Raw genomic sequence first — 27658 nt, 5'->3', positions numbered from 1 at the left:
CCCAGGTAGCCTCTAGCAGGCTGCAGGGGGCAAGTGCTGTTAGTGGTAACGAGTAGCTAGACACACAGAGACACACACAGAGACAGAGATACCCCAGGTAGCCTCTAACAAGCTGTAGGGGCAAGTGTTATTACACACAGACACAGACAGAGATACCCCAGGTAGCCTCTAACAAGCTGTAGGGGCAAGTGTTGTTAATAGTAGCTAGACACACAGAGACAAAGATACCCCAGGTAGCCTCCAGCAGGCTGCAGGGGCAAGTGCTGTTAGTAGTAGCGAGTAGCTAGACACACAGAGACACACACAGAGACAGAGATACCCCAGGTAGCCTCTAGCAGGCTGTTGGGGCAAGTGCTGTTACACACAGACACAGACAGAGCTACCCCAGGTAGCCTCCAGCAGGCTGTAGGGGGCAAGTGTTGTTAGCGGTAGCTACCTACACAGAGACACACACACAGAGACAGAGATACCCCAGGTAGCCTCTAACAAGTTGTAGGGGCAAGTGTTGTTAGTGGTAGCGAGTAGCTAGACACACAGAGACAGAGATACCCCAGGTAGCCTCTAGTAGGCTGCAGGGGGCAAGTGTTGTTAATAGTAGCTAGACACACAGAGACAGAGCTACCCCAGGTAGCCTCCAGCAGGCTGCAGGGGCAAGTGCTGTTAGCGGTAGCTACCCACACAGAGACAGAGATACCCCAGGTAGCCTCCAGCAAGCTGTAGGGGGCAAGTGTTGTTAGTAGTAGCGAGTAGCTAGACACACAGAGCGAGATACCCCAGGTAGCCTCCAGCAGGCTGCAGGGGGCAAGTGCTGTTACACACAGACACAGACAGAGATACCCCAGGTAGCCTCTAACAAGCTGTAGGGGGCAAGTGTTGTTAGCGGTAGCTACCTACACAAAGCTACCCCAGGTAGCCTCTAACAAGCTGTAGGGGGCAAGTGTTGTTAGTGGTAGCTACCCACACAGAGACAGAGCTCCCCCAGGTAGCCTCTAGCACACTGCTGTTAGTAGAAGCTACCCACACAGACAAAGATCCCCCAAGTAGCCTCTAGCAGGCTGTAGGGGGCAAGTGTTGTTAGTGGTAGCGAGTAGCTAGACACACAGAGACACACACAGACAGAGCTCCCCCAGGTAGCCTCTAGCACACTGCTGTTAGTGGTAGTTACCCACACAGAGACAGAGATACCCCAGGTAGCCTTAGGCTGTAGGGGGCAAGTGCTGTTAGTGGTAGCGAGTAGCTAGACACACAGAGACACACACACAGAGACAGAGCTCCCCCAGGTAGCCTCTAGCAGGCTGCAGGGGGCAAGTGTTGTTAGTGGTAGCTACCTCCACAGAGACACACACAGAGACAGAGCTCCCCCAGGTAGCCTTAACAGGCTGCAGGGGGCAAGTGTTGTTAGCGGTAGCGAGTAGCTAGACACACAGAGACACACACACAGAGACAGAGATACCCCAGGTAGCCTCTGGCAGTGCTGTTAGTGGTAGTTACCCACACAGACAAAGCTACCCCAGGTAGCCTCTAGCAGGCTGTAGGGGGCAAGTGTTGTTAGTGGTAACGAGTAGCTAGACACACAGAGACACACACACAGAGACAGAGCTACCCCAGGTAGCCTCTAGCAGGCTGCAGGGGGCAAGTGCTGTTAGTGGTAGCTACCTACACAGACAAAGATCCCCCAGGTAGCCTTAACAGGATGCAGGGGCAAGTGCTGTTAGCGGTAGCTACCTACACAGAGACAGAGCTCCCCCAGGTAGCCTCTAGCGGAGTGCTGTTAGTAGTAGCTACCCACACAGACAAAGATCCCCCAGGTAGCCTCTAGCAAGCTGTAGGGGCAAGTGATGTTAGTGGTAGCTACCTACACAGACAAAGATCCCCCGTGTAGCCTCTAACAGACTGTAGGGGCAAGTGCTGTTAGTAGTAGCTACCTACACAGACAAAGATCCCCCAGGTAGCCTCTAGCAGGCTGTAGGGGCAAGTGCTGTTAGTAGTAGCTACCTACACAGACAAAGATCCCCCGTGTAGCCTCTAACAGACTGTAGGGGCAAGTGCTGTTAGTAGTAGCTACCTACACAGACAAAGCTCCCCCAGGTAGCCTTAACAGGCTGCAGGGGCAAGTGCTGTTAGTGGTAGCTACCTACACAGACAAAGATCCCCCGTGCAGCCTCTAGCAGGCTGTAGGGGCAAGTGCTGTTAGTAGTAGCTACCTACACAGACAAAGATCCCCCAGGTAGCCTCTAGCAGGCTGTAGGGGCAAGTGCTGTTAGTGGTAGCTACCTACACAGACAAAGATCCCCTGTGTAGCCTTAACAGGCTGCAGGGGGCAAGTGCTGTTAGTGGTAGCAAGTAGCTACCTACAGAGACAGAGCTACCCCAGGTAGCCTCTAGCACAGTGCTGTTAGTGGTAGCGAGTAGCTACCCACACAGAGACAGAGCTACCCCAGGTAGCCTTAACAGGCTGTAGGGGGCAAGTGCTGTTAGTGGTAGCTACCTACACAGACAAAGATCCCCCGTGTAGCCTCTAGCAGGCTGTAGGGGCAAGTGCTATTAGTAATAGCTACCTACACAGACAAAGATCCCCCAGGTAGCCTCTAGCACAGTGCTGTTAGTAGTAGCTACCCACACAGACAAAGCTACCCCAGGTAGCCTTAACAGACTGTAGGGGCAAGTGCTGTTAGTAGTAGCTACCTACACAGACAAAGATCCCCCGTGTAGCCTCTAACAGGCTGCAGGGGCAAGTGCTGTTAGTAGTAGCTACCCACACAGACAAAGATCCCCCAGGTAGCCTCTAACAGGCTGTAGGGGCAAGTGCTGTTAGTAGTAGCTACCTACACAGACAAAGATCCCCCAGGTAGCCTCTAGCAGGCTGTAGGGGCAAGTGCTGTTAGTAGTAGCTACCTACACAGACAAAGATCCCCCGTGTAGCCTCTAGCAGACTGTAGGGGCAAGTGCTGTTAGTAGTAGCTACCTACACAGACAAAGATCCCCCGTGTAGCCTCTAGCAGACTGTAGGGGCAAGTGATGTTAGCGAGCTGTGAAGGCTACCGGCACTGCAACTGCCCCACCGCTCCCCACCGCTCCCCACCGCTCCCCACCACCACCACCAACCACTGTGTACCTGCTGGTGCTGTTCAAATGTGAGCCGCCGCCGCCGCTGCCGCCGCCATTCGCTTCCGCTGCCGATTCTTTGCCGTGGCTGTTGCCGCCGCCGCCGCCGCCGGTGTTGCTGCTGCCGCCGCTGTTGTTTTTCCCCCCACAACGTTTGCTGCCCTTGTGTTGCTGTCCTGTGACAGGCTGCGTGGGGGGAAGGGGGGAAGGCGAGGGGGAGGTTAGAGAGGGGTCGCAGTAGGTCGAGGGTTCCATGCTGACCTGCGTCGTCAGGGGTCGGGATCGAACCAACGACCTCCTGTACACCGGGCGAGGTAGTCAACATCTCAACATTGAACCCACGACCTCCTGTACACCAGGCGAGGTAGTCAACATCTCAACATTGAACCCACGACCTCCTGTACACCAGGCGAGGTAGTCAACATCTCAGCATTGAATCCACGACCTCCTGTACATCAGGCGAGGTAGTCAACATTGAACCCACGACCTCCTGTAGACCAGGCGAGGTAGTCGACATCTCAACATCGAACCCACAACCTCCTGTAGACCAGAGGGGGGAGATAACATCTCTTGCCTAGGTCAGGCGTAGCTTGGGGCTTATTTATTGACTAGGTGAGGCCTAACTTGGGCCTCATTTATTGCCTAGGTGAGGCCTAACTTGGGCCTCATTTATTGACTTGGTGAGGCCTAACTTGGGCCTCATTTATTGCCTAGGTGGGGCCTAACTTGGGCCTCATTTATTGCCTAGGCAAGGCCTAACTTGGGCCTTATTTATTGACTTGGTGAGGCCTAACTTGGGCCTCGTTTATTGCCTAGGTGAGGCCTAACTTGGGCCTCGTTTATTGCCTAGGTGAGGCCTAACTTGGGCCTCGTTTATTGCCTAGGTGAGGCCTAACTTGGGCCTCATTTATTGCCTAGGTCAGGCCTCGTTTATTGACTAGGTGAGGCCTAACTTGGGCCTCATTTATTGCCTAGTTGAGGCCTAACTTGGGCCTCATTTATTGCCTAGGTAAGGCCTAACTTGGTCATCATTTATTGCCTAGGCAAGGCCTAACTTGGGCCTCATTTATTGCCTAGGTAAGGCCTAACTTGGTCATCATTTATTGCCTAGGCAAGGCCTAAATTGGGCCTCATTTATTGCCTAGGTGAGGCTTAACTTGGGCCTTGTTTATTGCCTAGGTGAGGCCTAACTTGGACCTCATTCATTGCCTAGGCAAGGCCTAACTTGGGCCTCATTTATTGCCTAGGTGAGGCCTAACTTGGGCCTCGTTTATTGCCTAGGTGAGGCCTAACTTGGGCCTCGTTTATTGCTTAGGTGAGGCCTAACTTGGGCCTCATTTATTGCCTAGGTCAGGCCTCGTTTATTGACTAGGTGAGGCCTAACTTGGGCCTCATTTATTGCCTAGTTGAGGCCTAACTTGGGCCTCATTTATTGCCTAGGTAAGGCCTAACTTGGTCATCATTTATTGCCTAGGCAAGGCCTAACTTGGGCCTCATTTATTGCCTAGGTAAGGCCTAACTTGGTCATCATTTATTGCCTAGGCAAGGCCTAACTTGGGCCTCATTTATTGCCTAGGTGAGGCTTAACTTGGGCCTTGTTTATTGCCTAGGTGAGGGCTAACTTGGACCTCATTCATTGCCTAGGCAAGGCCTAACTTGGGCCTCATTTATTGCCTAGGTGAGGCCTAACTTGGGCCTCGTTTATTGCCTAGGTGAGGCCTAACTTGGGCCTCGTTTATTGCCTAGGTGAGGCCTAACTTGGGGCTCATTTATTGCCTAGGTGAGGCCTAACTTGGGCCTCGTTTATTGCCTAGGTGAGGCCTAACTTGGGGCTCGTTTATTGCCTAGGTGAGGCCTCACTAGAGCCTCATTTATTGCCTAGGTGAGGCCTAACTTGGGCCTCGAGGCATGTTGAACTTCTTTCGCACCGTACGTAGCCAACCGTCCTAATCGGATGTTCGAGTTATAGGGCGAGTGAGCGAGTGGGTAGGCGGAGTGTGAGAGGGTGGATGGGCGAGCGAACGAATGAGGGAGTGTGAGAGTGAGTGACCGAGTGGGTGAGTTTGCAGGCGGAAGAGTGGGCGAGTGGGTGGGCGAGTGGGTGGGTGAATAAGTGGCCGGGTGGGTGACCGAGTTACTACCATTTAGGTGGGTGGACGAGTGAATGAATACGTGGGTGGGTGAGTTATTAGGTGGGCGGGTGAATAAGTGGGCGGATAGGCGAGTGAGTTACTAGATGAGTGAGCGGGCGAGTTAGCAATTTATTCGCCGAGTGGGTGAGCGAGTCTTTAGCTGAGTGAGTGTGCGAGTGAGCGAGTTATTCGCTCAGTGAGTGGGTGAGCGAGCGAGTGAACGAGTTATCAGCTAAGCGATTCGGGCGAGTTAGGCCTCACCTAGGTCAGGCCTCGTTTATTGACTAGGTGAGGCCTAACTTGGGCCTCATTTATTGCCTAGTTGAGGCCTAACTTGGGCCTCATTTATTGCCTAGGTAAGGCCTAACTTGGTCATCATTTATTGCCTAGGCAAGGCCTAACTTGGGCCTCATTTATTGCCTAGGTAAGGCCTAACTTGGTCATCATTTATTGCCTAGGCAAGGCCTAACTTGGGCCTCATTTATTGCCTAGGTGAGGCTTAACTTGGGCCTTGTTTATTGCCTAGGTGAGGGCTAACTTGGACCTCATTCATTGCCTAGGCAAGGCCTAACTTGGGCCTCATTTATTGCCTAGGTGAGGCCTAACTTGGGCCTCGTTTATTGCCTAGGTGAGGCCTAACTTGGGCCTCGTTTATTGCCTAGGTGAGGCCTAACTTGGGGCTCATTTATTGCCTAAGTGAGGCCTAACTTGGGCCTCGTTTATTGCCTAGGTGAGGCCTAACTTGGGGCTCGTTTATTGCCTAGGTGAGGCCTCACTAGAGCCTCATTTATTGCCTAGGTGAGGCCTAACTTGGGCCTCGAGGCATGTTGAACTTCTTTCGCACCGTACGTAGCCAACCGTCCTAATCGGATGTTCGAGTTATAGGGCGAGTGAGCGAGTGGGTAGGCGGAGTGTGAGAGGGTGGATGGGCGAGCGAACGAATGAGGGAGTGTGAGAGTGAGTGACCGAGTGGGTGAGTTTGCAGGCGGAAGAGTGGGCGAGTGGGTGGGCGAGTGGGTGGGTGAATAAGTGGCCGGGTGGGTGACCGAGTTACTACCATTTAGGTGGGTGGACGAGTGAATGAATACGTGGGTGGGTGAGTTATTAGGTGGGCGGGTGAATAAGTGGGCGGATAGGCGAGTGAGTTACTAGATGAGTGAGCGGGCGAGTTAGCAATTTATTCGCCGAGTGGGTGAGCGAGTCTTTAGCTGAGTGAGTGTGCGAGTGAGCGAGTTATTCGCTCAGTGAGTGGGTGAGCGAGCGAGTGAACGAGTTATCAGCTAAGCGATTCGGGCGAGTGGGTGAGCGAGTCTTTAGCTGAGTGAGCGTGCGAGTGAGCGAGTTATTCGCTCAGTGAGCGAGCGAGTGAACGAGTTCTCAGCTAGGCGATTCGGACGAGTGGGTGAGCGAGTCTTTAGCTGAGTGAGTGTGCGAGTGAGCGAGTTATTCGCTCAGTGAGTGGGTGAGCGAGCGAGTGAACGAGTTATCAGCTAAGCGATTCGGGCGAGTGGGTGAGCGAGTCTTTAGCTGAGTGAGTGTGCGAGTGAGCGAGTTATTCGCCGAGTGAGCGAGCGAGTGAACGAGTTCTCAGCTAGGCGAGTCGGGCGAGTGGGTGAGCGAGTCTTTAGCTGAGCGAGCGTGCGAGTTGGCGAGTTATTCGCCCAGTGAGTGGGTGAGCGAGTTACGAGCAGAGTTGGTGAGCGGGCGCCCATCCCCCACGCACCTGTAACGTGCCCAGCTGCTGTGCATTTCCCGACGATGCCGACGACGATCCTCCTCCTCCTCCTCCCCCTCCTCCCCCTCCTCCTCCTCCTCCACAGCAGCCGCTGCCTCCTCCTCCTCCTCGCGGAGACACGGGCCCTCCGTTCACCGCTTTAAAGTGCTTCGCTTGATGCTGCTGCTGCTGCTGTGCCGCCGCCGCCGCCGCCGATCCGGCAGCGGCGGCTTCCCCCGCATTGCCACTCGTGGCGGGAGCTGCCGATGCACTTGATGCATCAGCCGCAGCAGCCGCAGCCGCAGCGGCCGCAGCCGCAGCCGGTGCCGGGGCCTCCATGTAGTCGGCCTCACCGCTGCGGCAATAGTCTAGGAAAGAAGACGACTGTGCTGACGATGATGATGCTGCTGCTGCTGCTGCTGACGATGATGATGATGACGATGACGATGATGACTGGTGTCTCCTGCTGCTGCCGCTGTTGCCGGCACCGCCGCCGCCGCCGGGGGTAGACCTGTGCTCTCGCGAGGATGCGTCCGACTCCCCGCCGGACTGAGCCACGGCCGGCAGCCGGCGAGTGGCAGAGCCGTTGGGCTGCTGAGAGGGGGCGGCCGCCGCCGACGCCGCCGCCGCCGCCGACGACGCCGTGGAAGACGCCGAGGAAGAGGTCGAGGAAGAGGTTGAGGAGTTGTCGTCGGCGGCGGCGGCGGCGTTGCCGGTCGAACCGGCCGGCTTCGCGGACGAAGAGGCTGCGGCGGGCGGGAGGGGAGTGGGGGGTAAGGGGAGGAGGATGGGTGGGGATGTAACATCGAGCAGCAACAAGATATAGGAATAGGTTTTACCCTTTTAACTGGCACACAAAAACTGACACCTTTATTCAAGGCGTCGTGTTTGCAATAACCACAACACAAGCAGTCAAAATGCAAACAAAAAGAGACAACTCTGATAATAATATGTATGCACCGTCCTTGAATTTGATTGGTCCACACCAGAGATGGCTTTTCTTAGAGCCCTTTAGTCTCCACTGGTGTTAGACCAGAAGACGCCAAAAGACGTACAACTCAAAAACAGCGCACCATCAGAGTATTGAGGGCTCGGGGTGAGCATTTACATTATGAGACCTCCTTTGCCAGTAACAAGATATAGGAATAGGTTTTACCCTTTTAACTGTTACTGGCAAACGAGGTCTCATAATGTAAATGCTCACCCCGAGCCCTCAATAACTCTGATGGTGGCGCTGTTTTTGAGTTGTACGCCTTGTGGCGTCTTCTGGTCCAACACCAGTGGAGAGACTAAAGGGCTCTAAGAAAAGCCGTCTCGGGTGTGGACCAATCAAATTCAAGGACGGTGCCAATATTATTATTATCAGAGTTGTCTCTTTTTGTTCGCATTTTGACTGCTTGTGTTGTGGTTATTGCAAACACGACACCTTGAATAAATAAAGGTGTCAGTTTTTTCGCGCCAGTTAAAAGGGCAAAACCTATTCCTATATCTTGTTAGCGGCAAAAGGAGGTCTCACAATATATACATTGTTAAACAATGTTTTGTGTCCGTTATGTTTCGGCTTGGGTCTCATTGCCCACGGTCAGCTGACGTCGGCCGTAGCTGCCCAGGGTCCCCTTGCGTTGTGGCAAGCTCTTCCGTCACTGCGACGTTTCATGAAAGCGTGTTTAAAAAAAAAAACAAAAAAACGAAGGCTTTTTTTTGTTACTTAAAAAATTACTTACTCTGGGGTGAGATCGAGCGAGTATCTGAATGTCGTTGTGTCGTCGGTGAAAGCCTAGACCACCGCCCGGCGCCGCCAACTGGCAACGGGGTCCCCGTCACGTAAACCACAACGTGGGCGTCTTATTGGTAAATGTCGATTTGAAGCTGTCGTCACTGCAACGATTCATCTTCTTTGGTTCTTTCGGTGAAGTCGCCACCACGTAGAATGAGAATAAAATAATAAATTAACACGGTTAAATTCTCATGACGCTCCGGGCCACAACGCGAAGAGGCCTTCCTCAGGCGAAAGGAACAGACCTGTCGGGACGACAGAGCTACATTGCAACGTCGTGAGAATTTGTGTTATGTTATTTTATTTTATCAATGTATTATTTTATCCTCATTCTACGTGGTGGTGACTTCACCCAAAGAACCAAAGAAGCTTGCGGTAAAGTCGCCGCGTAGAAGGGAAACAGTAAAATAATACAAATGAAACGTTATCAAATTAAATTCTCACGACGTTTCGGCCCACAACACAAGCAGCCTTCCTCAGGCGAAGGAACAGAACTGTCGGGACGGCAGCGCTCCCAGTGAACGCCGCTAAGCTTGGCAGCGTCTTTTAAGCCGGGTGGGAGGAGCAGAGTGCCTTGACAAAGGAGTTTACATATCAACAGAGGAATTTAGCATTGAGGTAGCTGTGTTAATGTGATGGATTAGCAGGGTGTTAAAGTCAGAAATTAGCGTGTAACTGGGAGATTAGCATGATGTTAGTGTGAGGATTTAGCATGTAACTGGTCACGGAAGTAGCTATGTTAAAGTCAGAGTTTACACATCAACAGAGGAATTTAGCATTGAGGTAGCTGTGTTAATGTGATAGATTAGCAGGGTGTTAAAGTCAGAAATTAGCGTGTAACTGGGAGATTAGCATGACGTTAGTGTGAGGGATTTAGCATGTGACTGGTCACGGAAGTAGCTATGTTAAAGTCAGAGTTTACATATCAACAGAAGAATTTAGCATTGAAGTAGCCGTGTTAATGTGTTGGATTAGCAGGGTGTTAAAGTCAGACATTAGCATGTAACTGGGAGATTAGCATGATGTTAATGTGAGGGATTAGCATGTGACTGGTAACGGAAGTAGCTATGTTAAAGTCAGAGTTTACATATCAACAGAGGAATTTAGCATTGAAGTAGTTGTGTTAATGTGTTGGATTAGCAGGGTGTTAAAGTCAGAAATTAGCATGTAACTGGGAGATTAGCATGATGTTAGTGTGAGGGATTTAGCATGTAACTGGTCACGGAAGTAGCTATGTTAAAGCCAGAGTTTACACAACAGAGGAATTTAGCATTGAAGTAGCCGTGTTAATGTGTTAGATTAGCAGGGTGTTAAAGTCAGACATTAGCATGTAACTGGGAGATTAGCATGATGTTAGTGTGAGGATTTAGCATGTCACGGAAGTAGCTATGTTAAAGTCAGAGTTTACATATCAACAGAGGAATTTAGCATTGAAGTAGCCGTGTTAATGTGTTGGATTAGCAGGGTGTTAAAGTCAGAAATTAGCATGTAACTGGGAGATTAGCATGTTGTTAGTGTGAGGAATTAGCATGTAGCTGGTCACGGAAGTAGCTATGTTAAAGTTAGAGTTTACATATCAACAGAGGAATTTAGCATTGAGGTAGCTGTGTTAATGTGTTGGATTAGCAGGGTGTTAAAGTCAGGAATTAGCATGTAACTGGGAGATTAGCATGATGTTAATGTGATAAATTAACATGTAACTGGTCATTGAAGTAGCTATGTTAAAGTCAGAGTTTACATATCAAAAGAGGAATTTAGCATCGAAGCAGCCGTGTTAATGTGTTAGATTAGCAGGGTGTTAAAGTCAGACATTAGCATGTAACTGGGAGATTAGCATGTTGTTAGTGTGAGGAATTAGCATGTAATGGTCACGGAAGTAGCTATGTTAAAGTCAGAGTTTACATATCAACAGAAGAATGTAGCATTGAGGTAGCCGTGTTAATGTGATAGATTAGCAGGGTGTTAAAGTCAGAAATTAGCATGTAACTGGGAGATTAGCATGATGTTAATGTGAGGAATTAGCATGTAGCTGGTCACGGAAGTAGCTATGTTAAAGTCAGAGTTTACATATCAACAGAGGAATTTAGCATTGAAGTAGCCGTGTTAATGTGTTAGATTAGCAGGGTGTTAAAGTCAGACATTAGCATGTAACTGGGAGATTAGCATGATGTTAATGTGATAAATTAACATGTGACTGGTCACAGAAGTAGCTATGTTAAAGGTAGAGTTTACACATCAACAGAGGAATTTAGCATTGAAGTAGCCGTGTTAATGTGTTGGATTAGCAGGGTGTTAAAGTCAGACATTAGCGTGTAACTGGGAGATTAGCATGATGTTAGTGTGAGGAATTAGCATGTAGCTGGTCATTGAAGTAGCTACGTTAAAGTCAGAGTTTACATATCAACAGAAGAATTTAGCATTGAAGTAGCCGTGTTAATGTTTTAGATTAGCAGGGTGTTAAAGTCAGACATTAGCATGTAACTGGGAGATTAGCATGATGTTAGTGTGAGGGATTAGCATGTAGCTGGTCACGGAAGTAGCTATGTTAAAGTTAGAGTTTACATATCAACAGAGGAATTTAGCATTGAGGTAGCTGTGTTAATGTGTTGGATTAGCAGGGTGTTCAAGTCAGAAATTAGCATGTAACTGGGAGATTAGCATGATGTTAGTGTGAGGATTTAGCATGTAACTGGTCACGGAAGTAGCTATGTTAAAGTCAGAGTTTACATATCAACAGGAGAATTTAGCATTGAAGCAGCTGTGTTAATGTGTTAGATTAGCAGGGTGATAAAGTCAGACATTAGCATGTAACTGGGAGATTAGCATGATGTTAGTATGTGGGATTAGCTTGTAACTGGTCACGGAAGTAGCTATATTAAAGTCAGAGTTTACATATCAGCAGAGGAATTTAGCATTGAAGTAGCTGTGTCAATGTGATAGATTAGCAGGGTGTTGAAGTCAGACATTAGCATGTAACTGGGAGATTAGCATGATGTTAGTGTGAGGATTTAGCATGTAACTGGTCACGGAGGTAGCTATGTTAAAGTCAGAGTTTACATATCAACAGAGGAATTTAGCATTGAAGTAGCTGTGTTAATGTGATAGATTAGCAGGGTGTTGAAGTCAGACATTAGCATGTAACTGGGAGATTAGCATGATGTTAGTGTGAGGATTTAGCATGTCACGGAAGTAGCTATGTTAAAGTCAGAGTTCACATATCAACAGAAGAATTTAGCATTGAAGCAGCTGTGTTAATGTGATAGATTAGCAAGATGTTAAAGTCAGAAATTAGCGTGTAACTGGGAGATTAGCATGATGTTAGTGTGATAAATTAGCATGTAACTGGTCACGGAAGTAGCTATGTTAAAGTCAGAGTTTACATATCAACAGAGGAATTTAGCATTGAAGTAGCCGTGTTAATGTGTTGGATTAGCAGGGTGTTAAAGTCAGAAATTAGCATGTAACTGGGAGATTAGCATGTTGTTAGTGTGAGGAATTAGCATGTAGCTGGTCACGGAAGTAGCTATGTTAAAGTTAGAGTTTACATATCAACAGAGGAATTTAGCATTGAGGTAGCTGTGTTAATGTGTTGGATTAGCAGGGTGTTCAAGTCAGAAATTAGCATGTAACTGGGAGATTAGCATGATGTTAGTGTGAGGATTTAGCATGTAACTGGTCACGGAAGTAGCTATGTTAAAGTAAGAGTTTACATATCAACAGAAGAATTGGCCTTTGAAGTAGCCGTGTTAATGTGTTAGATTAGCAGGGTGTTAAAGTCAGACATTAGCATGTAACTGGGAGATTAGCATGATGTTAGTGTGAGGATTTAGCATGTGACTGGTCACGGAGGTAGCTATGTTAAAGTCAGAATTTACACAGTATATTGACGCTAAATAACTGCAACTACCCAACTATCATACAACCAATCCAACTATCATACAATAAAGAACGTGGCCAAGATTCCTGACTGGTCTACGCCAGAGATAGAAGCCATCTCTAGGGTCAAGTCTAACTGGCGGTGTCAGTAGACCAGCCCAATAATATATTATTACTTACGTACACACACACAAGTACACACACACATATACGCACACGTACACACGCACGTACACACACACGTACACACACGTACGCACACACACGTACACACACACACGTACACACACACACGTACACACACACACGTACACACACACGTACACACACACGTACACACACACGTACACACACACACACGTACACACACACTACACACACACACACACACGTACACACACACACGTACACACACATGTACACACACACACGTACACACACGCTACACGCACACACACGTACACACACACACGTACACAACAACAACAACAACAACCGCCATTCGCCACTAAGTGGCGGTGACGTCACCACGACGCTTGTGCCAGGCTATGTGCACCCTGAGGCCACGTGAAGTGTCGAACGCCCGCTGGCAGGAGGTCACGGGGCAGACCCAGGTGCCACGGGTCGACTGACTGAGATGACTGGCTGATGCACCACCTGTGCCCCCTACTGTGCCAACCTGCTGTGCTTTAGCCACCCGGCGCTCCGCTCGCTGTTGTGAGCGTCGCTCCTCCGCCCTCCGTTGTTGTTGGAGGGCGACTGCCTCCAACTGCCCAGTAGCATCCTTCACGAGCCTCCTCCACAGAGGCCGATCTTGACACCGCTGGTACCAGTCATCGGCAAGTCCACTCAGCTCCACGTCCTCCTGTACCACATCACTCCATCTCTTCTCTAGCCCGTGCCGCGCCCGCTTAGCCCCCTCAATCCGGCCAAACAAAAGCTGTTTCGGCATGCGGTGGCTGGGCATGCGGGCTACATGACCCAGCCATCGCAGCCTTGCCTGCCGGAGGAGCTCACCGATGGGACCCTGCCCAGATCTTTCAAGGATTTGTGAGCTCCTCACACAATCCAGTCTGGTTAAACCCAGGATGGATCGTAGGCAGGTCAGCCTAAATGTTTCTAACCGGCGAAGATGTTCCATTAGGGGGGTCCACGTTTCGCAAGCGTAGAGAAGGGAGGGAATGACCGTGGCCGAGAAGACCTGAAGCTTAGTGCGGAGCGACAGACCAGGTAGCTTCCACACAGCGTTACGCAACCGATGAAAAGATATTGCCGCTCGACTGATTCGGAGTGAGACCTCTGCTGTTAAACTGGAGCCAGTCATAAGCACACTGCCCAGGTATGGGAAACTCTCCACTCTCTCCACAACTGCCCCATCACCGATTGGGAGTTGTGGGGGTGGAGTGTCCGATGGTACAAAATACCCAGGCAGGTGCTTAGTTTTGGTGGGGCTGATGGTAAGGCCCCACCTCTTAGTGGCACGCTCCAGTCTCAGCAGCAGCGTCTGCAACTCCTCCTCTGACTGAGCAGCTATTACCAAGTCATCAGCATACATAACGTGGTTGAGCAATAGGGAGCCATCCCTTGACCGCACCCGGGCATCGATTAGCCTCCCATTATATCTGTACCATATGGAGATTCCCCCGGTACAGCTATTGAAGGCTTCACGAACTACGTGGTCAAAATAGATGTTAAATAATGTGGGAGCCAGAGGACATCCCTGTCGCACCCCATGGTGTACAGGGAATGGCTCTGACTCCCGGCCACGTAGTTTTACCCGGGCCCGCTCACCATCATGAAGGTCCTTAATGATCGTGAGCAGAGGGTCAGGTACTCCAAAAGCACGAAGAACGACCCAGAGCCCAGGCCTACTGATGGTATCATAGGCCTTGACCAGGTCAATAAAGCAGAGATGTAGGTCTTGTTGGAATTCCCTACACCTCTGCTGTAGCAGACGGACAGAAAATATGGCATCTGTGCAGGACCGCCCTTTCCTGAAACCGCATTGGGGCTCCGCAAGCCTCTCCTCAGCGTGCCTGGCAAGGCGATGCTGAATAATCCTTGCCAGGACCTTTCCCGGCACACTGAGGAGTGAGATGCCCCTGTAGTTGTTACAGTCTGTGCGGTCCCCCTTCTTAAAAAGGGGGACCACCAGGGCATCCTTCCAATCCTGCGGAACCCGTCCAGTGGTCCAGACTGTTGTTATGATGTCATATAGGGCAGTCTGTGCACAAACGCCACCCTCCCTCAGCATTTCGCTTGGGAGATCATCTCTGCCCGCTGCCTTTCCTGGTCTCAGACTCCGGATCGCCTTCAATACTTCCTCAGCAGATGGCACCTCAGCCAGCCACTCACAGGGGGTGACTTCATCCAATATTTGAGGCACCGCAGCCTCAGCAGGGTCATCCTCACTTTGTGCCACGATGTTTTCCTGGCTGTGGGATTTTCCCTCCCCCAGGACCTCACAGAAATGCTCAGCAAATCTGCGAACCTGTTCCTGGGGGTCGGAAATTGGATCACCGTTTTTTCCCCTAATGATGGTAATAGGTGTGGCGCTGCAGGTTACTTTTTTGATGGAGTTAAATAGCGATTTGTGATCACGGGCCACTGAGGCAGACTCCATCTCCTCAGCAACCCGCGACCACCACCCATCCTTGCAGCGCCTCACGGCTCTCCGAACCTCCGAGCGAAGGCTGCGGTAAGCCTCCTCATTCTCTGACGTGGGATTCTGTAGCCGATGACAGTGGGCCTGTCGCTTTTTCTCAACCATCCTGAACAACTCCTCTGTCATCCAGGGTGTCTGGGGAGGTCTGGACCGCGTACCCAAAGCAGCCATTGCAGCTGCATGAGTCACAGTCCTAAACCTCGCCCATTTACCCTCGACATCAGGAGGAGTCGGGGACGATGCCAATCCCAGCCGCAAGCGATGATGAAATTCTCGCTTGCAACTTTCATCAGATAACTGAGACCAGGCCACTTTAGGTTGGAATGGGGTCCTGGGTGTACACCCACCACCGGAGTGGAAGAATGGCAGGCGCATCTTACAGATGACTAGTCGATGGTCAGAGGGCAGATCAGCTCCACGGTAGGTCCTGGTGTCAAGGACATGGGCTCGCATTCGCTGGTCCGTCACTATGTAGTCCAGCAGATGTTCTTGCTTGGACCCGGCATGCATCCATGATGTTGTGTGGATGCGCCGATGCCGGAACAGCGTGTTGGTAATTACAAGCCCATGGGCTGCACAAAAATCTAGCAGCCTCCTACCATTGTTATTGAGCTGATCTGGCCCATGCCCTCCAATCACTCCAGACCAGGTGCCAGTATCATGACCAACTCGGGCATTGAAGTCACCCAACATGATGACTCTATCCCGAGGGGCCACTTTAGCCAGCACCTGTGACAGGAGGTCATAGAAGGCATCTGACTCATCGGCTTTGCCTGCATCCCTCCACGGATGTTCATCTTCGGTGGGGGCATAAGTAACCACGACCACCATTCCTCGCCTCCGGTTGATGGGAAGGCGAGCCCAAAGTAGCCTGGGGCTTACAGCTTCCCACACCTCACCGCCACGCTCCCACGCCCCCTTCATTCTTTTGTTCAAAAGAAGACCCACACCCTGTTGTTTGGCAGTCTGCTGCCCCGAGTAGAGGACTGTCCACCCCTCATGGTGGCAGGAGCCAGAGCCGGTCCACCGGACCTCCTGAATGCCGCATAGATCCAGGCGGTACCGGTCCAGCTCCCGACAGAGGAGTGGCAGCCTCTCCTCTGCAGTGAGCGTTCGAACATTCCACGTGGCCACCCGTAGTGGCTTTTCGTTGTTTCTGGAGTAGCCCCGAGGGTAGGTATTCAATCTCCTGGCTCCGCCAATTGGGGTTTGGCCAGGAGACGTCATAGACGCCTGGCCCCCCGGGGCCTCCGGCACAAGCTTAGTTGTTACATATTTCACTTTAATTCGTGGTTTTGTGGTAATTAATTGAAGGTGGAGGGGTTACCAGCCCCTCGCACCCGTCCAGAGCCCCCGTTTAGCCCCTGTGGTGGACACATATGCCATGAGGGGAGGAGCCAATCAAAATTGGAACTCCCCCCACAGCACTGTCCACGACAGAGTTGCCCGTCCGGCACCGCGAGGAGGTAGGGGGTTGTTTTGCCGGACTACACACACACACGTACACACACACACACACGTACACACGTACACGCACACTACACGTACACGCACACACACGTACACACACACACACGTACACACACACACACGTACACACACGCTACAAGCACACACGTACACACGTACACACACACACACGTACACACACGTACACACACGTACACGCACACACACGTACACGCACACACACGTATACACACACACCACACTACACACACACACGTACACACACACACGTACACACACACACGTACACACACACACGTAAACGCACACTACACGTACACACACACACACTACACACACACGTACACACACACACGCTACACGCACACAAGTACACACACACACGTACACACACACACGTACACACACACACGTACACACACACACGTACAAACACACACGTACACACACACGTACACACACACACGTACACACACACACACGTACACACACACACACGTACAACAACAACAACCGCCATTCGCCACTAAGTGGCGGTGACGTCACCACGACGCTTGTGCCAGGCTATGTGCACCCTGAGGCCACGTGAAGTGTCGAACGCCCGCTGGCAGGAGGTCACGGGGCAGACCCAGGTGCCACGGGTCGACTGACTGAGATGACTGGCTGATGCACCACCTGTGCCCCCTACTGTGCCAATCTGCTGTGCTTTAGCCACCCGGCGCTCCGCTCGCTGTTGTGAGCGTCGCTCCTCCGCCCTCCGTTGTTGTTGGAGGGCGACTGCCTCCAACTGCCCAGTAGCATCCTTCACGAGCCTCCTCCACAGAGGCCGATCTTGACACCGCTGGTACCAGTCATCGGCAAGTCCACTCAGCTCCACGTCCTCCTGTACCACATCACTCCATCTCTTCTCTAGCCCGTGCCGCGCCCGCTTAGCCCCCTCAATCCGGCCAAACAAAAGCTGTTTCGGCATGCGGTGGCTGGGCATGCGGGCTACATGACCCAGCCATCGCAGCCTTGCCTGCCGGAGGAGCTCACCGATGGGACCCTGCCCAGATCTTTCAAGGATTTGTGAGCTCCTCACACAATCCAGTCTGGTTAAACCCAGGATGGATCGTAGGCAGGCCAGCCTAAATGTTTCTAACCGGCGAAGATGTTCCATTAGGGGGGTCCACGTTTCGCAAGCGTAGAGAAGGGAGGGAATGACCGTGGCCGAGAAGACCTGAAGCTTAGTGCGGAGCGACAGACCAGGTAGCTTCCACACAGCGTTACGCAACCGATGAAAAGATATTGCCGCTCGACTGATTCGGAGTGAGACCTCTGCTGTTAAACTGGAGCCAGTCATAAGCACACTGCCCAGGTATGGGAAACTCTCCACTCTCTCCACAACTGCCCCATCACCGATTGGGAGTTGTGGGGGTGGAGTGTCCGATGGTACAAAATACCCAGGCAGGTGCTTAGTTTTGGTGGGGCTGATGGTAAGGCCCCACCTCTTAGTGGCACGCTCCAGTCTCAGCAGCAGCGTCTCCAACTCCTCCTCTGACTGAGCAGCTATTACCAAGTCATCAGCATACATAACGTGGTTGAGCAATAGGGAGCCATCCCTTGACCGCACCCGGGCATCGATTAGCCTCCCATTATATCTGTACCATATGGAGATTCCCCCGGTACAGCTATTGAAGGCTTCACGAACTACGTGGTCAAAATAGATGTTAAATAATGTGGGAGCCAGAGGACATCCCTGTCGCACCCCAAGGTGTACAGGGAATGGCTCTGACTCCCGGCCACGTAGTTTTACCCGGGCCCGCTCACCATCATGAAGGTCCTTAATGATCGTGAGCAGAGGGTCAGGTACTCCAAAAGCACGAAGAACGACCCAGAGCCCAGGCCTACTGATGGTATCATAGGCCTTGACCAGGTCAATAAAGCAGAGATGTAGGTCTTGTTGGAATTCCCTACACCTCTGCTGTAGCAGACGGACAGAAAATATGGCATCTGTGCAGGACCGCCCTTTCCTGAAACCGCATTGGGGCTCCGCAAGCCTCTCCTCAGCGTGCCTGGCAAGGCGATGCTGAATAATCCTTGCCAGGACCTTTCCCGGCACACTGAGGAGTGAGATGCCCCTGTAGTTGTTACAGTCTGTGCGGTCCCCCTTCTTAAAAAGGGGGACCACCAGGGCATCCTTCCAATCCTGCGGAACCCGTCCAGTGGTCCAGACTGTTGTTATGATGTCATATAGGGCAGTCTGTGCACAAACGCCACCCTCCCTCAGCATTTCGCTTGGGAGATCATCTCTGCCCGCTGCCTTTCCTGGTCTCAGACTCCGGATCGCCTTCAATACTTCCTCAGCAGATGGCACCTCAGCCAGCCACTCACAGGGGGTGACTTCATCCAATATTTGAGGCACCGCAGCCTCAGCAGGGTCATCCTCACTTTGTGCCACGATGTTTTCCTGGCTGAGGGATTTTCCCTCCCCCAGGACCTCACAGAAATGCTCAGCAAATCTGCGAACCTGTTCCTGGGGGTCGGAAATTGGATCACCGTTTTTTCCCCTAATGATGGTAATAGGTGTGGCGCTGCAGGTTACTTTTTTGATGGAGTTAAATAGAGATTTGTGATCACGGGCCACTGAGGCAGACTCCATCTCCTCAGCAACCCGCGACCACCACCCATCCTTGCAGCGCCTCACGGCTCTCCGAACCTCCGAGCGAAGGCTGCGGTAACGTACACACACGTACACACACGCACACATACACACACGTACACACACGTACACACACGCACACGTACACACACGTACACACACGTACACACACACACGTACACACACGTACACACACACACGTACACACACACGTACACACACACACGCTACACACACACACGCTACACGCACATGTACACACACACACACGTACACTACACACACACACACGTACACACTACACTACACACACACACGCTACAAGCACACGTACACACACGTACACACACACACACGTACACTACACACACACACCACACACACTACACACACACACGTACACTACACACACACTACACACACACACTACACGCACACTACACACACACGTACACACACACACACGTACACACGTACACACACACTACACACGTACACACACACACGTACACACACACACACACGTACACACACACACGTACACACACACACACACGTACACACACACGTACACACACACACGTACACACACACACACACTACACTACACACACTACACACACTACACGTACACACACACACACACACGTACACACACACACGTACACTACACTACACACACTACACACACTACACGTACACACACACACATACACACACACGTACACACACACACATACACACACACACACACGTACACTACACACACACACACGTACACACACTACACACACGCTACACACACGTACACTACACTACACACACACGTACACACACACTACACACACACGTACACACACACACGCTACACACACACACACACTACACACACACACGCTACACACACACACGCTACACACACACACTACATGTACACACACACACGTACACGCTACACACTACACACGTACACTACACTACACACACACGTACACACACACACACGTACACACACACACACGTACACACACACACGTACACTACACTACACACACACGTACACTACACACACACGTACACACACACACACGTACACACACACTACACACACACACGCTACACACACCACACACACACTACACACACACACTACACTACACACACACGTACACACTACACGTACACACACGTACACACGTACACACACACACTACACGTACACACACGTACACACACACACACACACACGCACACACACACGCTACACACACACACACGTACATACACACTACACACACACGTACACACACACACGTACACACACTACACACACACTACACTACACACACACACGTACACACACACACGTACTACACGTACACACACACACTACACGTACACACACACACTACACACACACACACTACACACACACACGTACACACACACGTACACACACACACACACGTGCACACTACACTACACACACACTACACACACACGCTACACGCACACGTACACACACGTATACACACACACACGTACACACACACACACACGTAGACTACACACACACACGTACACACACACGTACACACACACACACGTACACTACACACACACTACACACACGTACACTACACACACACTACACACACACACTACACGCACACTACACACACACACACACGTACACACACACACACGTACACTACACACATACACACACACACACGTACACTACACACACTACACACGTACACACTACACACGTACACACACACACGTACACACACACACGTACACACACACACACACGTACACACACGTACACTACACTACACACACACACGTACACACACTACACACACGCTACACACACGTACACTACACTACACACACACGTACACACGTACACACACACTACACACACACGTACACACACACACGCTACACACACACACACTACACACACACACGCTACACACACACACGTACACGCACACTACACACACACGTACACACACACACACGTACACACACACACACGTACACACACACACACACGTACACACACACTACACGTACACACACACACACCACACACACACACGTACACACACACACACACGTACACACACACACACACTACACACACACGTACACACGTACACACACGTACACACACACACGTACACACACACACACTACACACACACTACACACGTACACACTACACACGTACACACTACACACGTACACACACACTACATACACACACACACGCTACACACGTACACACACACACACACTACGTACACACGTACACACACACGTACACACACACGTACACACACACACACGTACACACACACACACACGTACACTACACACTACACACGTACACACACACACACGTACACACACACGTACACACACACTACACGTACACACACACTACACGTACACACGTACACACACACTACACACACACGTACACACGTACACACGTACGTACACACGTACACACGTACACACACACACACGTACACTACACACACACTACACACACACTACACACTACACACGTACACACACACACGTACACACATACTACATACACACACGCTACACACACGTACACACACGTACACACACACACACACGCTACACACACACACTACGTACACACGTACACACACACACGTACACACACACGTACACATGTACACACACACACACACTACACTACACGCTACACACACACACGTACGTACACACGTACACACACACGCTACACGCACACACTACACTACGTACACACACACACGTACACACACCCACACACTACACACTACACACACACACTACACACACACACTACACGTACACACACACACACACGTACACGCACACACACACGTACACGCACACACATACGTACACGCACACACACACGCTACACACACACACACGTACATACACACTACACACACACGTACACACACACACATACACACACACGCTACACACACACGCTACACACACTACACACACACTACACTACACACACACTACACGTACACACGTACACACGTACACACACACACACTACACACTATATACATACACACACACTACACTACACACTACACGTACACGTACACACACGTACACACACACGCCACACGCACCATTTCCGTTGCCACCGCCGCCGCCGACAGACGCCACCACCGCCGCCGCCACGGCCGCTGCCCCCGGCGCTGCCCCGGGGGCATCATCCGTGGCCGCCCCCCCGGGCCCACAGGGCAGGGATTGCTGCCCTGGGGGCAGAGCCTGCTGCAGCAGCTGCAGGTAGAAGTCGTTCTCCTTCTGCACCTCGTGCTGACGTCGCAGGCGCATGCGGTAGCTCAGGTAGGACTTGAAGCCAAAGCCCAGGGTCACCACGGGGTAGCCAATGCTGATGGACAGACACAGAGACACGCAGAGAGACACAGAGATACAGAGACACACAGAGACACACACACAGAGACACACACACACAGAGACAGGGTCACCACGGGGTAGCCAATGCTGATGGACAGACACAGAGACACAGAGACACACACACAGACACACACGCAGAGACACACAGAGACAGGGTCACCACGGGGTAGCCAATGCTGATGGAGACACACAGAGAGAGAGAGAGACACGCAGAGAGACACAGAGACACAAACAGAGACACAAACAGAGACACAGAGACACACAGAGACACACACAGAGACACAGAGACACACAGAGACACACAGAGACAGGGTCACCACGAGGTAGCCAATGCTGATGGACAGACACAGAGAGACACGCAGAGACACAGAGACACACACACAGAGACACACACACACACAGAGACACACAGAGACAGGGTCACCACGGGGTAGCCAATGCTGATGGAGATACACAGAGAGGCACACACAGAGACACACAGAGACACACAGAGACACAGAGACACACACACACAGAGACACACAGAGACAGGGTCACCACGGGGTAGCCAATGCTGATGGACAGACACAGAGACACACAGAGACACACAGAGACACACACACAGAGACACAGAGACACGCACACAGACACACAGAGACAGGGTCACCACGGGGTAGCCAATGCTGAAGACAGACACAGAGAGACACAGAGACACACGCAGATACACGCAGAGACACACACACACACACACACAGACACACACACACACAGAGACACAGAGACACACGCAGATACACGCAGAGACACTGAGACACGCAGAGACACACACACAGAGACACACACACACAGAGACACAGAGACAGGGTCACCACGGGGTAGCCAATGCTGAGGACAGACACAGAGAGAGACACGCAGAGACACAGAGAGACACAGAGACACACACAGAGACACACACACACAGACACACACACAGAGACACACACAGAGAGACACACAGAGACAGGGTCACCACGGGGTAGCCAATGCTGATGGAGACACACAGAGAGAGACACGCAGAGACACAGAGACACACAGAGACACACAGAGACACAGAGAGAGAGACACGCAGAGACACAGAGACACACAGAGACACAGAGAGACACAGAGACACACACACAGAGACACACAGAGACAGGGTCACCACGGGGTAGCCAATGCTGAGGACAGACACAGAGAGAGACAGAGACACAGACACACAGAGACACACACACAGAGACACACGCACAGAGACATACACACAGAGACACAGAGACAGGGTCACCACGGGGTAGCCAATGCTGAGGACAGACACAGAGACACATGCAGAGACACAAAGACACACAGAGACACACACAGAGACACACAGACACAGAGATACACACACAGGGTCACCATGAGGTAGCCAATGCTGAGGGAGACACAGAGAGACACACTGAGACACACACAGAGACACAGAGACACAGACACAGAGACACACACACAGAGACACACACACAGAGAGACAGAGACAGGGTCACCACGGGGTAGCCAATGCTGAAGGAGACACAGAGACACACACACAGAGACACACAGAGACACACACACAGAGACACACACAGAGACACACACACAGAGACATAGAGACACACACACAGAGACACAGAGACACACGCAGAGACACACAGACAGGGTCACCACGGGGTAGCCAATGCTGAGGGAGACACACACAGAGACACACACAGAGACACACACAGAGACACACACAGACACAGGGACACACACACAGAGACACACACACAGAGACACAGAGACACACGCACAGAGACACACACACAGATACACGCACAGACACACATACACAGATACAGACACAAACACACAGAGACACACAGGACACGTCTCATACTGTTTGTGTCTCCGCGTGTCTCCGCGTGTCTCCCCGTGTCTCCCCGTGTCTCCCCGTGTCTCCCCGTCTCCCCGTGTCTCCCCGTGTCTCTCCGTGTCTCGCCGTGTCTCCCCGTCTCCCCCCACGTCTCCCCACGTCTCCCCGTGTCTCCCCGTGTCTCCCCCCGTGTCTCTCCGTGTCTCTCCCTGTCTCCCCGCGTCTCCCCCGGTGTCTCTCCGTGTCTCCCCGTGTCTCCCTGTCTCCCAGTGTCTCCCCGTGTCTCCCTGTCTCCCAGTGTCTCCCCACGTCTCCCCGCGTCTCTCCGTGTCTCTCCGTGTCTCCCGTGTCTCCCCGTGTCTCTCCGTGTCTCCCGTGTCTCCCCGTGTCTCTCCGTGTCTCCCCGTGTCTCCCCGTCTCCCAGTGTCTCCCCGTGTCTCCCCGTGTCTCCCAGTGTCTCCCCGTGTCTCCCCGTGTCTCCCAGTGTCTCCCCGTGTCTCCCCGTGTCTCCCCGCGTCCCCGTGTCTCTCCGTGTCTCCCGTGTCTCCCCGTGTCTCCCCGCGTCTCCCCATCTCCCCGTGTATCCCCGCGTCTCCCAGTGTCTCCCCGTGTCTCCCCGTGTCTCCCCGTGTCTCCCGTGTCTCCCCGTGTCTCCCCGTGTCTCTCCGTGTCTCCCCGTGTCTCTCTGTCTCCCTGTCTCCCCGTGTCTCCCCGTGTCCTCGTGTCTCCCCGTGTCTCCCCGTGTCCTCGTGTCTCCCCGCGTCCCCGTGTCTCTCCGTGTCTCCCTGTCTCCCCGTGTCTCCCCGTGTCTCCCGTGTCTCCCCGTGTCTCCCCGTGTCTCCCCGTGTCTCCCGTGTCTCCCCGTGTCTCCCCGTGTCTCTCTGTGTCTCCCCGTGTCTCTCCGTGTCTCCCCGCGTCCCCGTGTCTCCCCGTGTCTCCCTGTCTCCGTGTCTCCCGTGTCTCCCCATCTCCCCGTGTCTCCCCATCTCCCCGTGTCTCCCCGTGTCTCCCCGTGTCTCTCCGTGTCTCCCCGTGTCTCCCCATCTCCCCGTGTCTCCCAGTGTCTCCCGTGTCTCCCCGTGTCTCTCCGTGTCTCCCCGTGTCTCCCCGTCTCCCCGTGTCTCCCGTGTCTCCCCATCTCCCCGTGTCTCCCCGTGTCTCCCCGTGTCTCCCCGTGTCTCCCTGTCTCCCCGTGTCTCCCCATCTCCCCGTGTCTCCCCGTGTCTCCCCGTGTCTCCCCGTGTCTCCCCGCGTGTCCTCACCAGTGCGCTGCGAAGGGCCGACAGAGATCAACGTGGAAGTTCTTGAGGTCCTTCAGCCTCACGGCCGCCTCGATGTAGATGAAGAGGAGCCACAGAGACACCGTGGGAAGACAAACTCCCCTCTCTGAGACACACACAGAGAGACACACACACAGAGACACATAGACATAGACACACACAGAGACACATAGACATAGACACACACAGAGACACCGTGGGAAGACAAACTCCCCGCTCTGAGACACAGAGACACACACACACAGACACACAGAGACACACACACACAGAGACACACACACAGAGACACACACACAGAGACACACACACAGAGACACACATAGACACACACAGACACAGAGACACATACACACAGACACACACAGACACACACACAACAACAACAACAACCGCCATTCGCCACTAAGTGGCGGTGACGTCACCACGACGCTTGTGCCAGGCTATGTGCACCCTGAGGCCATGTGAAGTGTCGAACGCCCGCTGGCAGGAGGTCACGGGGCAGACCCAGGTGCCACGGGTCGACTGACCGAGATGACTGGCTGATGCACCACCTGTGCCCCCGACTGTGCCAACCTGCTGTGCTTTAGCCACCCGGCGCTCCGCTCGTTGTTCTGAGCGTCGCTCCTCCGCCCTCCGTTGTTGTTGGAGGGCGACTGCCTCCAACTCCCAGTAGCGTCCTTCACGAGCCTCCTCCACAGAGGCCGATCTTGACACCGCTGGTACCAGTCATCGGCAAGTCCACTCAGCTCCACGTCCTCCTGTACCACATCACTCCATCTCTTCTCTAGCCCGTGCCGCGCCCGCTTTGCCCCCTCAATCCGGCCGAACAAAAGCTGTTTCGGCATGCGGTGGCTGGGCATGCGGGCTACATGACCCAGCCATCGCAGCCTTGCCTGCCGGAGGAGCTCACCGATGGGACCTTGCCCAGATCTTTCAAGGATTTGTGAGCTCCTCACACAATCCAGTCTGGTTAAACCCAGGATGGATCGTAGGCAGGCCAGCCTAAATGTTTCTAACCGGCGAAGATGTTCCATTAGGGGGGTCCACGTTTCGCAAGCGTAGAGAAGGGAGGGAATGACCGTGGCCGAGAAGACCTGAAGCTTAGTGCGGAGCGACAGACCAGGTAGCTTCCACACAGCGTTATGCAACCGATGAAAAGATATTGCCGCTCGACTGATTCGGAGTAAGACCTCTGCTGTTAAACTGGAGCCAGTCATAAGCACACTGCCCAGGTATGGGAAACTCTCCACTCTCTCCACAACTGCCCCATCACCGATTGGGAGTTGTGAGGGTGGAGTGTCCGATGGTACAAAATACCCAGGCAGGTGCTTAGTTTTGGTGGGGCTGATGGTAAGGCCCCACCTCTTAGTGGCACGCTCCAGTCTCAGCAGCAGCGTCTCCAACTCCTCCTCTGACTGAGCAGCTATTACCAAATCATCAGCATACATAACGTGGTTGAGCAATAGGGAGCCATCCCTTGACCGCACCCGGGCATCGATCAGCCTCCCATTATATCTGTACCAAATGGAGATTCCCCCGGTATAGCTATTGAAGGCTTCACAAACTACGTGGTCAAAATAGATGTTAAGTAATGTGGGAGCCAGAGGACATCCCTGTCGCACCCCAAGGTGTATAGGGAATGGCTCTGACTCCC

At 52.4% G+C, this 27658-nt stretch overlaps 1 protein-coding gene across 3 annotated transcripts in view; it reads right to left on the bottom strand.

The window, feature by feature from the left end:
* MACO1 (macoilin 1) overlaps positions 1-27658 on the bottom strand; it is a 114852-nt gene that overhangs the window by 22414 nt on the left and 64780 nt on the right. For 2 of the 3 annotated variants that reach the window (XM_076055815.1, XM_076055816.1), the window contains exons 4-7: positions 25987-26110; positions 22575-22840; positions 6961-7697; positions 3116-3291 (exon numbers count right to left, since the gene is read on the bottom strand). In XM_076055815.1, coding sequence (XP_075911930.1) covers positions 3116-3291; positions 6961-7697; positions 22575-22840; positions 25987-26110 — 1303 coding nt within the window. Of the gene's footprint in view, positions 1-3115; positions 3292-6960; positions 7698-22574; positions 22841-25986; positions 26223-27658 lie in introns of all 3 variants that reach the window. The other variant, XM_076055817.1, reaches the window with a different exon arrangement.

This window comes from Petromyzon marinus, chromosome 73, assembly GCF_048934315.1.
Source record: "Petromyzon marinus isolate PM22_M1 ecotype Great Lakes invasive population chromosome 73, UKy_Petmar_22M1.pri1.0, whole genome shotgun sequence".
NCBI lineage: Eukaryota > Metazoa > Chordata > Hyperoartia > Petromyzontiformes > Petromyzontidae > Petromyzon > Petromyzon marinus.
The sequence above is the reverse complement of the archived record's forward strand: the minus strand, read 5'-3'. Positions and strand labels throughout refer to the sequence as shown.